General features: G+C 50.3%; 7 protein-coding genes across 7 annotated transcripts; 4 read left to right on the forward strand and 3 right to left on the reverse strand.

Annotated features, from left to right (window-relative positions):
• Positions 1 to 81: 81 nt before the first annotated feature.
• Positions 82 to 2,122, reverse strand: N7477_007601 (WD40 repeat domain-containing protein; the record flags this gene model as incomplete). Its single annotated transcript, XM_056969264.1, has 4 exons — positions 82 to 304; positions 351 to 837; positions 896 to 2,011; positions 2,083 to 2,122. 4 exons carry the CDS (start codon positions 2,120 to 2,122, stop codon positions 82 to 84), a joined length of 1,866 nt encoding a protein of 621 aa, XP_056819296.1.
• A 1,250-nt stretch (positions 2,123 to 3,372) lies between these two features.
• Positions 3,373 to 6,120, reverse strand: N7477_007602 (C2H2-type zinc finger protein; the record flags this gene model as incomplete). Its single annotated transcript, XM_056969265.1, has 5 exons — positions 3,373 to 3,593; positions 3,656 to 4,071; positions 4,122 to 5,478; positions 5,529 to 5,951; positions 6,009 to 6,120. The coding sequence occupies 5 exons, from the start codon at positions 6,118 to 6,120 to the stop codon at positions 3,373 to 3,375; spliced, it is 2,529 nt and encodes an 842-aa protein (XP_056819297.1).
• A 240-nt stretch (positions 6,121 to 6,360) lies between these two features.
• On the forward strand, positions 6,361 to 7,298 carry N7477_007603 (SDR family NAD(P)-dependent oxidoreductase; the record flags this gene model as incomplete). Its single annotated transcript, XM_056969266.1, has 3 exons — positions 6,361 to 6,418; positions 6,481 to 6,936; positions 7,003 to 7,298. 3 exons carry the CDS (start codon positions 6,361 to 6,363, stop codon positions 7,296 to 7,298), a joined length of 810 nt encoding a protein of 269 aa, XP_056819298.1.
• Positions 7,299 to 7,511: 213 nt separating this feature from the next.
• On the reverse strand, positions 7,512 to 9,178 carry N7477_007604 (putative amidase; the record flags this gene model as incomplete). The annotated part of the gene is made up of 2 exons (XM_056969267.1): positions 7,512 to 9,084; positions 9,150 to 9,178. The coding sequence occupies 2 exons, from the start codon at positions 9,176 to 9,178 to the stop codon at positions 7,512 to 7,514; spliced, it is 1,602 nt and encodes a 533-aa protein (XP_056819299.1).
• Positions 9,179 to 9,848: 670 nt separating this feature from the next.
• N7477_007605 (polysaccharide deacetylase family protein) lies at positions 9,849 to 10,679 on the forward strand (the record flags this gene model as incomplete). The annotated part of the gene is made up of 1 exon (XM_056969268.1): positions 9,849 to 10,679. One exon carries the CDS (start codon positions 9,849 to 9,851, stop codon positions 10,677 to 10,679), a length of 831 nt encoding a protein of 276 aa, XP_056819300.1.
• Positions 10,680 to 11,590: 911 nt separating this feature from the next.
• Positions 11,591 to 12,877, forward strand: N7477_007606 (putative neutral amino acid permease; the record flags this gene model as incomplete). Its single annotated transcript, XM_056969269.1, has 2 exons — positions 11,591 to 12,033; positions 12,082 to 12,877. The coding sequence occupies 2 exons, from the start codon at positions 11,591 to 11,593 to the stop codon at positions 12,875 to 12,877; spliced, it is 1,239 nt and encodes a 412-aa protein (XP_056819301.1).
• Positions 12,878 to 13,241: 364 nt separating this feature from the next.
• Positions 13,242 to 13,715, forward strand: N7477_007607 (uncharacterized protein; the record flags this gene model as incomplete). Its single annotated transcript, XM_056969270.1, has 1 exon — positions 13,242 to 13,715. The coding sequence occupies one exon, from the start codon at positions 13,242 to 13,244 to the stop codon at positions 13,713 to 13,715; it is 474 nt and encodes a 157-aa protein (XP_056819302.1).
• Positions 13,716 to 13,948: the final 233 nt, after the last annotated feature.

A 13,948-nucleotide genomic window follows, 5' to 3' on the forward strand; every position in this document is an offset into this window, starting at 1 on the left:
CGTAAATTACTCCTCCGTGCCCAGTCATACAATTCGTGGATGGTATCAAGGTCATACAGTGGCTCAACGCAGCACGGGAAATTACTGGGGAACGCCGATCTCGTAGCCGAGGAGCACCTCGGTAGTGTTGCCTTCCCAGCCACGGTTGCCACTAGTGGAAATCATGAACCGGCAAGCATTATCGACGAACAGCTGGGAAATAGTGCCTGTGCGGTGGCCTGGAATGATGAGGAACGGGGTGGTTGAATGGCGAGAGCTCTGTTCATGCTGCAGGTCGTAGAGACGAAGAATATCATGAGACGCGCTGCGAGGGTTAGAGTGTTTTCGTCTGACGATGAGAAATCACATACCAAACAAGATGGCGACCGTTAGGCATCGCTTTGAGAGCTGTCACTGGTCCGCTTCCTTGAGGGAACTTGAAAGTGCGCTCAGGGTCTCGGAGTCCCTTGTGTAAGCTGAATTCTTCGACCGTGCCATTTCGTCGTCCGGCATAAATGTAATTCCCGTCCGGAGACCAACATGCGTTCATACACCAGGGAGGGACACCATTACGGGGAGTAATTCGAGCGACCGGATTGGGCTGCCGCCTGTCCCATACCCGAATAGTTCCATCGATAGACGCTGCAAGAAATGTAGTATCCGCTCCTGAGCCTTCTTGCTGCATCCCTGACAAAAGGTCTGGACCTTGCGAATATGACTCTAGGTCTTCTGCCTTAGGAAGCCCGTTCACAGCCGGCTCGGTCGATATACGAGTGTTCGGCTGCTCGTGATTTGCGTCCGCTTCTTCTGTACTAGCATTAGCATCAGCCGCCTGGGCGCCTGATTGAGGCGCCGCCTCTGATTGTGGCATCTCAGTGCCGTCTTTCCCCAGGGGCGTCTTGATCTGCGAGAACACCGTTTGCCATTGCGCGGCCGAATTCATCATCGTCATCGACCCCGAAGACCCCACCCGACGGCTCTCCTCCATCCGCAGCTCCACCATCGGCATCGCCAAATAATGAATCCGCGCCACCGAATAGTGAATCTGCCGGTGAGCCCGCCTGCGGGTTCTCAGCAACTCCTGTATCTCCAGCATCCTGGGTTGTATCCATGAAGTTGGTTTTGTCGGCACCATTGGCTTCGTAGTTTGATGAAAATGTACCATTGGAAAGCATTGAATCAATGGTGTCTTGCGGAACAGGTAAGCTAGATTCCGGTCGGATCTGCACCATCGATATTTGACCGGCACTTCCTCCGAATGATCGTCGCGACTGTCCAGTGTTCAAGTCCCAGTCGATGACCCTCTTATCCCAACTTCCCGACAGCAGCGACTGCTCGTCAGAAGTCAAATTCAATGACGATACCGCGGAAGTATGCTGTCGTAGTTGCACAATCTCCTTGCCTTCATCATGACGCAGTGTCTGTAGTCGAATAGCACCGGATTCCAAACCTGAAAGGAGCCATAATCCTTCACTTTGGCATGCTAGAGAGTACACCGGCGACAGGCTGTTCGCGTCCATATTCTCCCAGTATGTCATTAGCACGCCGGCTTTGACAACACTATCGACAAAGGGGTGTCTTTGCGCCACGGTCAACATGAGCTTGCTATTGATCGACTCCGCCCAATTGAACTTCCGAACGAACCCATCAGAGCCCCCACTAAAGACCCAGCGCATGTCTGCCGTCGCAGTGATCGCGTTGATGGAAGTGCTATGCGGTGCAGCGGTGGTAGGAACAATGTCATAGGTCTTCGCAGTCAAGCATTCGGGGCGTACGCTTGGGTGGTATATCGAGAAAGACTCCGACATAGATGTGTCGGCATTGCCTGGGGTATTTACATCGTGATTCTGCTGCGAGGCTATACCACCGCCCTCCGATGCTTGACTTGCATTAGACGGGCTCCCAGGGTCATCATCGGCGTCGGCGTCGGCGTCGGCGTCAGCATCGGGTTCGAGGTCACCGTCACCGTTATCGGCATCGCGCATTGTATCGTCAAGGTCATTTTCGTTGTCTGAGCTTCCATCCTGGGAACCTAATGGGGAGAAAGCATTAGACATTGATCATTCATTGAAGGTCTACTGCTGGTCGAAGGTTCAGTCTCACCTGCCAAGTCGCGGTCCTCGTCCTCCTCAAGTGACGCCATGACTCTTCCAGGGAGGACACAGCTCCAGTCCCAGTTCCAGAAACTTTTGTCCGATGTAGCGAGGCAATTCCGTGAAAGCGGGATGTTGCAAGAGCTTAGCTTGTAAGCGGAGCTTTGGTCAGATCCCGGCGCGGGGCTCAGACTCGTTATATAATTTTGAGAGAGATCTCAATGTAGAACAGGATCTGTTTTAGTTCAATGTCCGATGCAGTGACCCTAGAGTTGAATAGCTCCGATCGTGGAGAGCGAAAGCGGGCAAATGCGCAAGGCGGTCGCGATCTCCACCAGGGTCGCGTTTCGAGCCAATCGTATTGCCGATTTGTAGATATGGCCTTAATGCACTTCGGAGACAGTTCTCTTCACGCTATCAAACAAACTCGATAAAAGCACATCAAACACACTGACATAACGTAAGCCCATTACTTGATTTGCGGTGGCTTGTCAAGCCTCACACGGCTTGCGTGACATCAATGGCTATGATGTACCGACCAAATTGGGCGCTCCCAGTGCAAACAGCAATTGCCATATAATTTTAGATAATTATTGATGAGGACACCTCAAAAAAAGTCAATGTTTAAATTCAGTTTTGATGAGTAGCATATGATGTACGATGGAAGAGAATGGCTTCTGTGAGCCTCAGGCTCTCGCTCCAGAGCAGGAATCATCAATCTTCTTCTATTTCGTTTCTCTCCTTTGTTTTTCGATCGGACGCGTGCCACCTTTAAGTTTCTCTCAGTATCCCTGATATGTAATGTATATTTTTCTTTCCGGTAACATCATTCCGTTGACAAGACACGTAATGTCGTTACTATCATAATGACTATGGTTGATCATGATAAATGCACCTTTCGTCTTTCTCGGATCTGAGTTTCTATTTCCTATCAAGGAATCTTACGCCCAGCACTGTCAACGAAGAGATCGCTCCTAGCCTTAGGCCTGAGTACGTTTTGCGCAGCGCAGACAGGTTAGTTCATTTGCGCGGGACCTTTCAGGCCTTTCAATCAATGCAAACAAATGTTCGCTGAGACGCAGCCGACATGAATCCACTCGATCCTTCATGCAAGAGACTAGGTGTCCTTCCGCGAGCCTCTTAGGAAATGAGGGTGTTTAATTCACCCTATGCTCTGGAAGCCCATGGATTATCACTCAGGTCATAATTCAGTAAATCTTCTATGTGGGATTCCCAGTTCGTCAACGTATGGTCACATTTCACATCACACATGTACAATCACTTGCTGTATTCATAAAAATTAGATCATAGACATATAATGCTCCAAACTCTGTCCAAGACAATTGATAAACGGCCACTGGGTATTTCGCTTGAACAGTCTCGCCCGTAATCTCAAAACCGCCATACCTAGAGCAGCGGGCTCAAGATTTGGCGGTGTTTCAGACTCATCTTCAATATCGATAGATGAGTATGCTTCTTCGACAATGCACCGTGTCCAGCGGAGGATACGACTTTCGTTTTCTGCAAGAGTCCCTAGTGAGTATTCTGGGGGTGAAGAAGATTCTAGGGATGCCAGAACATACCGCTTAGTGCCTGGTCTGGACTGGCCTCGGCGAGCGTGAACAACCACTTGCTTAACAAGACCGCACATTCAAAGCTGGCGAGTGAATGACGCACACTCCAGAAAAATGCCTGACTGCGTGCAATATGATCAATACCAAGCCGGACGGGTATGCTGAGAGCATGTGCCGCGTAGATGAGCGCCGGAATTAGACGGTAGCTTCTTTCAGGCCTGGAAGAACGACAAAGTGAAGAAGCGATCATTTTCGGGTCTCGAGTTTCTAGGCGGCGGTACGGGCCTAGATTCAGGGATAGTCGAACGTAAGCGAGTCCCAAGAGGGCACTCGAAGTGAATGGTATTGGCCCATTGGCATTATGTGGATCGAGACTGGATTCTGGAGCTTGTTGCCAAACAGTAGTCCAGGAACGCAGAGCTCGCCTATCAGTCTGTTTAGCTGATGAAAGTGCAATAAATTTGGGAAGACTTACTCTATCTTGTTGAGTTCTTCGGTCGGTAGGCTTGTTGAGTGGTTCCCATTTGGCAACGAAAGCTCACTGACAATGTGGATTCGCTGGAGCAGACCGTGAAGAAGAATATAATTGCCCAAAGGTGCCGGTATCGGCTCCACCGGTGTCGCTGACCGTGATTTCTGTAGCAACAGGGTCAGAGCATCTTGAAAGAATAATTGTTGGGGACCTCTGTCTCGCTGAGCAGCTTCCCACTCAGAAGCACTGTTTGCGGTCCATTCTCGTGTTGAGCAAGGAAGTCGCAAATGCATTTCGCTGCTGCGAAGGGAGGGATAGACATTATAAGCAACGCTGTGAATATGAATGAAGCAAAATGAAATGAGCTTTGTTCGTCGAACGGACTCCTGATCGGCCCATTCATACCAATCCAAGGGCTGAGCGCGTGAATCAGAGTGTTGCTCCGACAATCCAATATCGCGTAAGTGCTGAACTAATTGTGCTTGAAGCTGGAAGGCCTCCTGTACCAGCCCAGCTCGCTCCCAGGTAGCATAACTCATGAGGACCAGAAGACAGCGTATGACCTCCATTTTTCTTGAGGTGGTATTTGCTGCTCCATTATTGCCTGGTTGGTGATCAGTATAAGGAGGAACTCCCATGGGCACCGAATAAGCTGCTTGCGACGCAATGCGAGATTCTCTTGACATGCGTTCAAATAAGACTGTTTTGGAAACATGGAATATCCGCTCAGCATTGCGATGCTCAAATCGATACTGTGCTCCAATTGTCATAATTGCCAACGCGAGCTCTGGGGAACATTCATTAAAGCGGAAGGTCGGGATGTGTATAAATGGAATGTGTGGGTGAAAACCCTCAAAATAAGACGTAATGTATCGGGTCAAAGTATGGCGTGACGGAAGGGTAAAGTCTGGAATGACATTGCGGAAGTCTTCAAGGGAGGCCGCGAGGCGAAAACGCTGGTCTTCTGAGATGTTGAATCGAGAGGATTTAGTGGCTTGTGGGGGGTTCTGGCGACTATTAGGGTCACAGTTCAACGGCGAACAGCAAGCTTCCGAGTACGGTGAAGCAAGATCAAACATACCAGAATCGGAAAGGGCTCCTAGGCTCTGGTCGCCCCGTGGCACTGATGGGAGCCATGATCGAAAAGGTGAATCTCCTCGCGATTCCTCTCTTAGGCTACGGCGAGATTTTGGCTGTTCCGGGGAAAGAAGTGACGTCTTCTGAGGATCTTCCACGACGATCTCATTCAGCTGAGTCGCCTCTCCCTCACTAGGTAACCACTCGGCCGGCAGTCCGATTGAGTCTAAGAATGTAGTAAATTCCTGAAAATGATTGAGATCTTCGGGAAGATAAGGCAGTGCTGGAAGTAACTGTTAGCAGTAGCATCGCATAACGATGAGGAGAGCTCACGGGCAGCTTGATAATCCCCAGGAAGAAGCAACTGAGCAGCTTGGATCATGGCAGGATCATGCATGCCAGGATGTCCATCCGGAACTGCACTAGGATTAGGAGCCCCTGCAGGCATTATGTTACCAGGCTGGTTTTGCGCCAGATATTCGACATGTGTAGGTTGTGTAGTCGGCCATTGATGTACAGCAGGATGCTCCGGCATAGACCCTACTGGACGGGCCGATGCATCATATTGCGGCGAGATGGGTGCAGCTGCAGGTGCAGAGTGGTGGGGTGGTTGGAAAGCCGTCTTGGCCATAGAGCTGGATTGCGATTCTGGAGAATCGAGGCCATCCTGATGGGAGATGCGTGTATGGCGCTTCAGCAGATCGCGTCTAGTAAAAGCTGCCCCACAGAAGCAAATGAACGGTTTCTCCTTAGTATCTGGGCCTGATCAGCATTCTCCATTCTATGTGGTAACATGACCCCAACGGGACTTACGGGTGCGCACATGGCGCTCCAAATGTTCTGTACGTCGAAAAGCCCGACCGCAATGGATACAGATCCGGGCTTTTGCGCCGCGGCCCGATATCTGGGGTGATGGGGATGGCATCAGGTACTCCGAGCACTTGGAGAAAGGAAGAAAGTGGACTCGAGGGGCGAAGTCTTGCTGCGGAGAGCGCTACGGTCGCTTCTCCAAACCTTTTGGAAGCGGTGACTCCAACTGTCCCCCACTTTTGATTGTTGCCCTTACCGTTTTCGTCTTGATCGGCGATGTTCCTATCAATTGACTCTAACGGCCTTGAACAGCTGATATATCTACCGGTCTTGAATTAGAGGGAAAATAGCAATCATGGCGTTCCGAACTTTGTTTCCTGGTGTGGCCGTGGTGACCGGTGCTGGTGGAACTGGTATGTTCTTTTGATACACAACCCCACATTGGCAGATCATTCTATTGACATGCACTCAAAAGGTATTGGAGCAGCTGTTGCAAAGGCCTTCGCTGCAGCTGGCTGTGAAAGGATTGCCATTACAGACGTGAATGAGAGTACTCTTGAGCAAACTAGGTCAGCAGTCGCTGCCGCTCACCCTAAGGCCCGCCTCCTGGCTTTGGCCGGGAACGTCGCTGACGATCGATTTACGGAATCTTTTATTGATAAAGTCGTGGGGACTTTTGGACGTGTTGACTATGGTGCGAACTGTGCTGGCGTGCTTGGTGTACCGGCTAGGTCATCAGAGACATCTCTTGCCGAGTTCGATCGAGTCAACAATATCAATTATCGAGGATGCTGGCTATCTTCTCGCGCCTTATTAAAGCAGATGGTCGTCCAAGATCCTCTACCCAGTCATGAAGCTAGCCGCCCGCCACAGCGTGGCGCAATAGTAAATATCGCCAGTCAGCTGGGGGTCGTCAGTCGTCCTAATGCCCGTAAGTCTCTCTTGTTCCGTCTTTGTTTAGATTCTGGAGGTCTTTACTGACAAGGTTCTTTTGCAGCGGCATACTGTGCATCAAAGTCTGCTATCATAGGGTTGACACGCGCAGATGCGATCGATCACTCTCAAGATGGGATTCGAGTCAACTGTGTCTGTCCAGGAGTCATAGAGACGCCTCTCGTGATGGAGAAGAAGGAGGTTCGCGATGCAATTCTACCAGCAGTAGAGACAGCCCCCATGAAGAGAATGGGAACACCAGCTGAAGTTGCTGACGTGGTGCTATTTCTTTGCTCGACGCAGGCATCATTCGTTCAGGGTCATGCGATGTTGGTAGATGGCGGCTATATCACGGTGTAAATGAAATCGAAATGCAAACCTCGGAACAGAAGCTCAAGACTCAATTGCTCATAAAGCCATACACAAGTTTATCAAAATGAGCAATAGAAATGCTACTAATGGGAAAGATCTCGACTCTTTTTCAAGAGCTATTTAGATGACATGTTGGCCGAGAATGCTCGATTGAACAAGACTAGAGTTGATAAAAAGACGAGAATATCTCTTGGCTCAAATCTAGTTTTGAACTGTGCTAAATTGCATCTTCTTCCAGTCAAAAGAAGACTCCCAAGCATGTCCAGCACGCAAGACTTTTTCCTCTTGCCACAGTCCTCCAACAATCTGCATACCAACGGGTAGCATGACTTGATCATTCTCCTGAGCCGGAGCAAAGCCGATGGGAATTGAAAGCGCCGGATGACCTGTGACATCGAAGATAGCAGTATTTATAGTAAGCCCCATACTGGGCTTGAGAGACTCTAGCGGAAGACCTCGCTTCCCGTGTTTGGGTGCAACAACAGGAGTTGTGGGCATAACCAACACATCATATTTCTCGAAAAAGGCCTGGTATTTATCGCAAAGCTGACGTCCGATGTTGACAGTCTTGCCATAGAGGCCTGGGAAATGAGACATGAGATATAGGCCGTTGATTATGACGTTCTTCGTGGATGGGAATGCGCGCTGGAACCCTTCGTCTGTCCATGGCAGTCTTGCTTGCTCCGCTTCGGTCATATATAAACCTCTCCGGCCGGTGTTTTGTCCCAGTAGAGTCTGGGCTCCGGCAATTCGTTGCTGAATGGTCCAGATTGCTGGTCCGTAAAGGTGCTCTGGTAGAGATACTTCTTCTACGCTTGCACCAAGTTCTTCGAACTTATGGGCTGCATTCAAGACTGAGTGCTTGACACTGGAGCTCACAGTATCGTGTTCGAATCCTTCTCTTAAAATACCGATTTTGAGACCGTCCAATCGTTGGGGGCTCGCTTTCAGGACCTCTGCGAAATCTGTAGAGCCGGGCTGCGAACTTGCGAGTGCCTTGTCATCAATGCCATCGTATCCACTGATGACATCCAGACACGCTGCAACTTCAAGGGTACTTCGGGCGAGTGGGCCTGCATGGTCGTTCATGGCATCTCCACTGGAAATGCCCGTAAAAGGAACCCTCCCGTAAGTCGGTTTCAAACCAACACATCCACAAAACGAGGCGGGAACTCGGATACTGCCACCCTGGTCGCCTCCAATTGTGATATCTACGAGACCAGCGGCCACCAAAGCTGCTCCTCCGGAGGTGCTTCCTCCTGCTGAGTAACCAGTAGCATGTGGGTTCTCCACTGTCCCTTGCGCACTGGTATATGATGAGGTTGAATGGCAATGATTCTCACAAGTCGACGTTCCGTGAATGTCAGCGCCAGCTTCCAACAGTCTTGTCACGACTGTCGCGTCAATGGTCGGAGTCCAGGAAGGAATAATATCGCTGCCCAGCAGCTGAGGAACTCCGGCCACTGCAATAACATCTTTCAAACTAACGGATTTTCCTGTCAATTTGCCGCCTTCGGGATTGCCACGTATCAAGAACCGATGTGCCCATGCCTGGCCTAGCACCTGCTCGTCTTTCGTTGGTCGCCGCACATTTTCGCGAGGATATTTGACTTGATCAGGAACGGGCTGATAATCCGGCAAAGCAGCGACGCTCTCGGCACAATCATGCACAGCTGCTAGGAGAGTGGCAAAATCGTCTGCCTCGGAGGGATCGATAGAAAGTCCCAAGGGCTGAATGAGTTCCTGAACATCGCCTGGCTTCACTGGATTGTTCCTATGAGATCATTTGTCAGCCTTATTCCAGATATACAAATACCACCATGGATCCGTGCTCCTTACTCCGAAATACTCGTGAACAGGACCGACATATTGCAGGTTGGCGCGAAGGCTATGATACTCAACCCACCATGGGCTCCGAAGTATTTTTGTGAAAAAGAGCGAAGTTATCGGTGATTGCCGATGGGCGGATTGCACATTGGAGTCCGTCGGCAATTCCGTAGTTGACTAATGTGCCTGGCTCCATCGACAAGGGGCCGTTCGAGATGACTCCACTTCGACTCCAACATGGCCCACCGGCCCAGCTTCTGGGGCTATCATCCTGTGAGGTCATTAGAAGTAGATACTACAGATGATCTTGACGAGATAATGATAATGGAAGTATGACAAGATGTTATGAAGTAAATTTCACGATAGCTGGCGATCTGAACAGGTCTGATACGCAATAGCTCCGATGGAGTGGAGGAAGGGTTCATATCTAGTAGAGTTCCCCGCATGTTCGGCCGAAGAAAAGCTACACTTTTCAACTCTCCTCTGAACAATCACACAACTTTGCTAACACCATGGGTCCAAAACGAGTCCTTATCACATACGGAGTCGATGTTGATGCCGTGGCCGGTTGGCTTGGTTCCTATGGAGGCGAGGATTCAACCAACGACATCAGCCGAGGTAAGTGTGTTTTTGTTTTGGTCGATACGCGGCTTTCTAATTGCGCGAAAAGGAGTATGGGCTGGAACAATTGGTACTAGGCGTCTATTGAAGATGTTTGCGAAGTATGACATCAAGACGACCTGGTTCATTCCCGGCCACTCGCTCGAGACTTTCCCCGAAGACATGGCCGCAGTACGGGATGCAGGACACGAGATTGGACTGCATGGCTACTCTCACGAAAACCCGACCGATATGAGCATCGAGCAGCAGCGCGATGTCCTCGACAAGACCTATCGCATGCTGACCGAGTTTGCGGGCAAGCCACCGCGAGGCAGTGTTGCACCGTGGTGGGAGACCAGCAAGGAAGGTGCACAGCTACTGCTCGACTATGGTATTGAGTACGACCACAGTATGAGTCACGAGGACTGCCAGGCATACTATCTCCGAACAGGTGACAGTTGGACCAAGATCGACTACAAAGCCAAGGCTGAGACTTGGATGAAGCCGTTGGAGCATGGTCCGCAGACTGGGCTAGTTGAGATTCCCTCGAACTGGTATATCGATGACCTGCCACCGATGATGTTCATCAAGAAAGCACCCAACAGTCACGGCTTTGTCAATCCGCGCGACGTGGAGGACATTTGGCGTGATCATTTCGATTACTTCTATCGCGAGTACGATGAGTTCATTTTTCCTATCACAATCCACCCTGACGTTTCGGGAAGACCTCATGTGCTTTTGATGCACGAACGGTACGTAGGCCATCAAATATGGGTCGTCTTACAATCACTAATTATTATCAGCCTGATCGAGCACTTCAAGAAACATGAAGGTGTTGAGTTTGTGACGATGGAGCAGGTGTGCGATGATTTCAAAAAGAAGAACGCACCTCCACCCGGTGCTTTGATGCCCGCCCCAGCTGGAGCGATGCTCACTAAGTGATGTCATATAGCATTTTCTATTAAGGTTCATACTAGAACAATACAATCTTTCTTTGGATATCGTTCTTATCTTCGGCTCTCCATCTGTAGCTAATATGACCCCAACGCCTTACTCCAAATCTGGAGTATCCGCATGCGTCTGTACACAGATAATTGCCCACATCATCACGTCAAATGAAGATCATACCACCAATCAGATCTTATCTAGAACATGGTGAAAGACAACTCCTATAGTAGCCTTTCTGCACACTTGCCCGGCTTACTCCAACGGCTACACCAAAACTGGCCAATTGACCTTCTACCCCAACGCAGACCTCACCCGAAGCTCTGGATTGCAGCTCCTCATTGCGAATGGATCGGCCCCTGTTATCAGACAGTCTCAATTTGTGGGGAAAATACAGTGAGCAAGTCCCGCTGATCCACTGCTCTCGTTATCGCACCTAGAAGGCTCCATACGTTGAAAACCCCAGAAACTGTGACTCGTGCCTGGGCGACGCAAATGGCATTCTCATGTCTGGGCGAAGTCGGGACGTGAGATAAGTGCCTGTATCGTGTGCTTGATTCGTCCTATATATTCCTTGCGTCGGATCCCGCTTGTATTTGTGTACTTTGGTTTTTGAACATCACAGCGATTTCGACATCTAGACTCGAGGTCTGGTTTGCCACAAGAGCTGGACTTTTGGTCATGTCCTCGTCAGATGAGATCAAGGAGTCCCCTTTTCTTAAGGGTGACTCGACATCCGATATGCAAAGCGCTGATCTGCAAGATGCTGAGGTTGAGGACCAACACGAGGTTTTCAAGAGGGGTGATGGTCAGGTAGATTTCCGCACTGTGAGCTGGATCAGGGCGGGTGTGATTTTCTTGAAGAGTAGGGAGTCCAAGATATCTGACCCTGAACCAGAGGCTGACCAATGTTTCGTGCAGTCATTTTTGCAACGGGTGTGCTCTCCATCCCGTCTCTCATGTACGAGCTGGGCGCTTTTCCCGGCGCCGTCAATGTCGTGGGCTGGACGCTTCTGAACACCTACTGTGCCATCTTGCAAGGCAACTTTCGCAATCGATATCCAGGATGCCATTCCATTGCCGATATGGCACAGGTTGTCGGTGGACCGATCTTGAAGGAGATCGTCGGCTTCTTGTTCACGGTCAGCTATGTGATTGTTGCTGCGTCCGGCATCATAGGTGTCTCGACTGCATTGAATGCCTTGTCGCTGCACTCCATCTGTACCGTCTGGTTCTCAGTCATTGCCACCATTATCATCGCCCTCTGTGCAAGTGTACGCAAGTTCTCTCACATCGGCTGGCTCACTTGGGTTGGATTTGCCAGTGTCTATGTCGCTGTTTTCATAATTGTGTAAGTTCCGCTCCACATTACGAGATACTGTCGACTCATAGATTTTAGGATTGGCGTGACCACAAGAGATCGCCCAGCTGCAGCCCCCCAGACAGGCGATTTCGAACTTGGGTTCCGAGCAATTGGTAACCCCAACTTCACAACCGGAATTACAGCTGCAGCCACTATCTTCGTGTCGAGTGCTGCGACCTCTGCTTTCCTTCCTGTTATCTCGGAGATGCGCAAGCCGAAAGATTATCCTAAGGCGGTCTATATGAGCATGAGCCTGGTGACTGCATCCTACCTGACCTTCAGCCTAGTGATCTATGCTTGGTGCGGCAAGTGGATCGCATCTCCATCTCTCGGCAGCGCAGGCGGCACCATCAAGCGGGTGGCTTATGGTATTGCGCTGCCGGGTCTGATTATTAGTGGTTGCCTGTACGTGCACGTCGCGGCCAAGTACCTATTTGTGCGAATCCTGCGTAATTCACGCCACCTGCAGGCCAATACTGTAGTGCATTGGGGGACTTGGTTGGGGTGCACTAGTGGAATGTCTGCCATTTCCTTCATTCTAGCATGCGCCATCCCTATCTTCAACTACGTATTGGCCCTAGTAGGCGCACTTTGTTTTGCGCCGCTGGCCATCTGCCTGCCCGCCTGGTTATGGCTCTACAGCCATGGACATTATTTGACGGGAAGTGTACTTCGCAAAGCTATATGGGGGTTGCATATTGTATTGTTCCTATTGGGGATTTTCATGACCGTTGGGGGAACTTACGGTGTGATCGTCCAGATCCACGATGCATACCGCGATGGGCAGATATCGTCAGCATTTTCGTGTGCCGATAACAGCGGGTCAACCTAGGAAAACGCTGAATTGTAATTCGACCATTGTTTCTCAGCTGTCCGAGAATCAGCTAAGCGAGATTAATACAAAAATAATGAAGCATCGAAAGCAGAGACATAAAAGACGAAACTCCGGTGCCAAGACCCCCCCGGGGGACGCGCCATCAGCGCCGAACAGCCGAGTGCGCTACTTATCTTGGGACCTAATTATTCTTCTTTCTCACTCACTTCCCTCTCCTCCATTCCAAGCTGTATACTTCCATATTCTAAACGACGTACTCTCGACTGCTCGCTTCCACCTCAAGCTCTTACCTCGGCTGAAATACCACCCCCAATGTGACCACACCCGCGTCTTATCAGCCGCAATCAGTGCAATCCCCAGAATGTCACCCAAAACATTACTTGCCGTGCTCTCTCTAGCATTAATCGTTAATCTAGTAGTGGGCGCAGCAATTCCCACTTCGGACCTCCAACACGAATACGAACAGATGTCGACTCCCACATCATGGTGGACCCAAACGAAGTCCGACATCAAAGTCCACGAGCATAATCTCGCCAAACGCGCCCCCTACTACTTCCCAGAGACAGTCCCAGACGCCGAGGAACTCGCGAATAGTCTCACATCTATGCGCGAGGCTGGATTTGTTGCAGACTCCCAAACACAAGAGTCAATGAGAGTGCCGGATACAGGGATCGACCTTCGTGCACGGATACTTCCTTTACGGGACTTGATATCCGAGCTATCTCGTGCGGAGGCGTCCACGCCACTTCTTCTGCCACCTATAGCCTTCTTTGTCTTCGTCGCGTGCGCTGCCTGCGTGGCCACAGTCTATCGGAAAATCAAGTGCGAGCGCTGAATTAGTTTCTCATTTTACTTTTACCTTTTGCCATCGCCGATCAGCAGAAACAATCTCTTTCTTCCCTCTGGTCTTATGCATCTTTTATGCGTGGCCTTGGACTTATCCACGCTTGGTCCGGGCGCAGGATCTATTTGCGTCCGGAGTCTGCGGCAAGGGACTGTCGCAGTCTCTTAGTCGGTGTGGGGTTTGCGTTGAGGGAACAATCCACCGAAACATTGCCCTTACGCCCC

This window comes from Penicillium maclennaniae (genome assembly GCF_028827695.1).
Source record: "Penicillium maclennaniae strain IBT 15551 chromosome Unknown utg000007l:1.0-4884863.0:1.0-4888362.0, whole genome shotgun sequence".
NCBI classification, from domain to species: Eukaryota; Fungi; Ascomycota; class Eurotiomycetes; order Eurotiales; family Aspergillaceae; genus Penicillium; species Penicillium maclennaniae.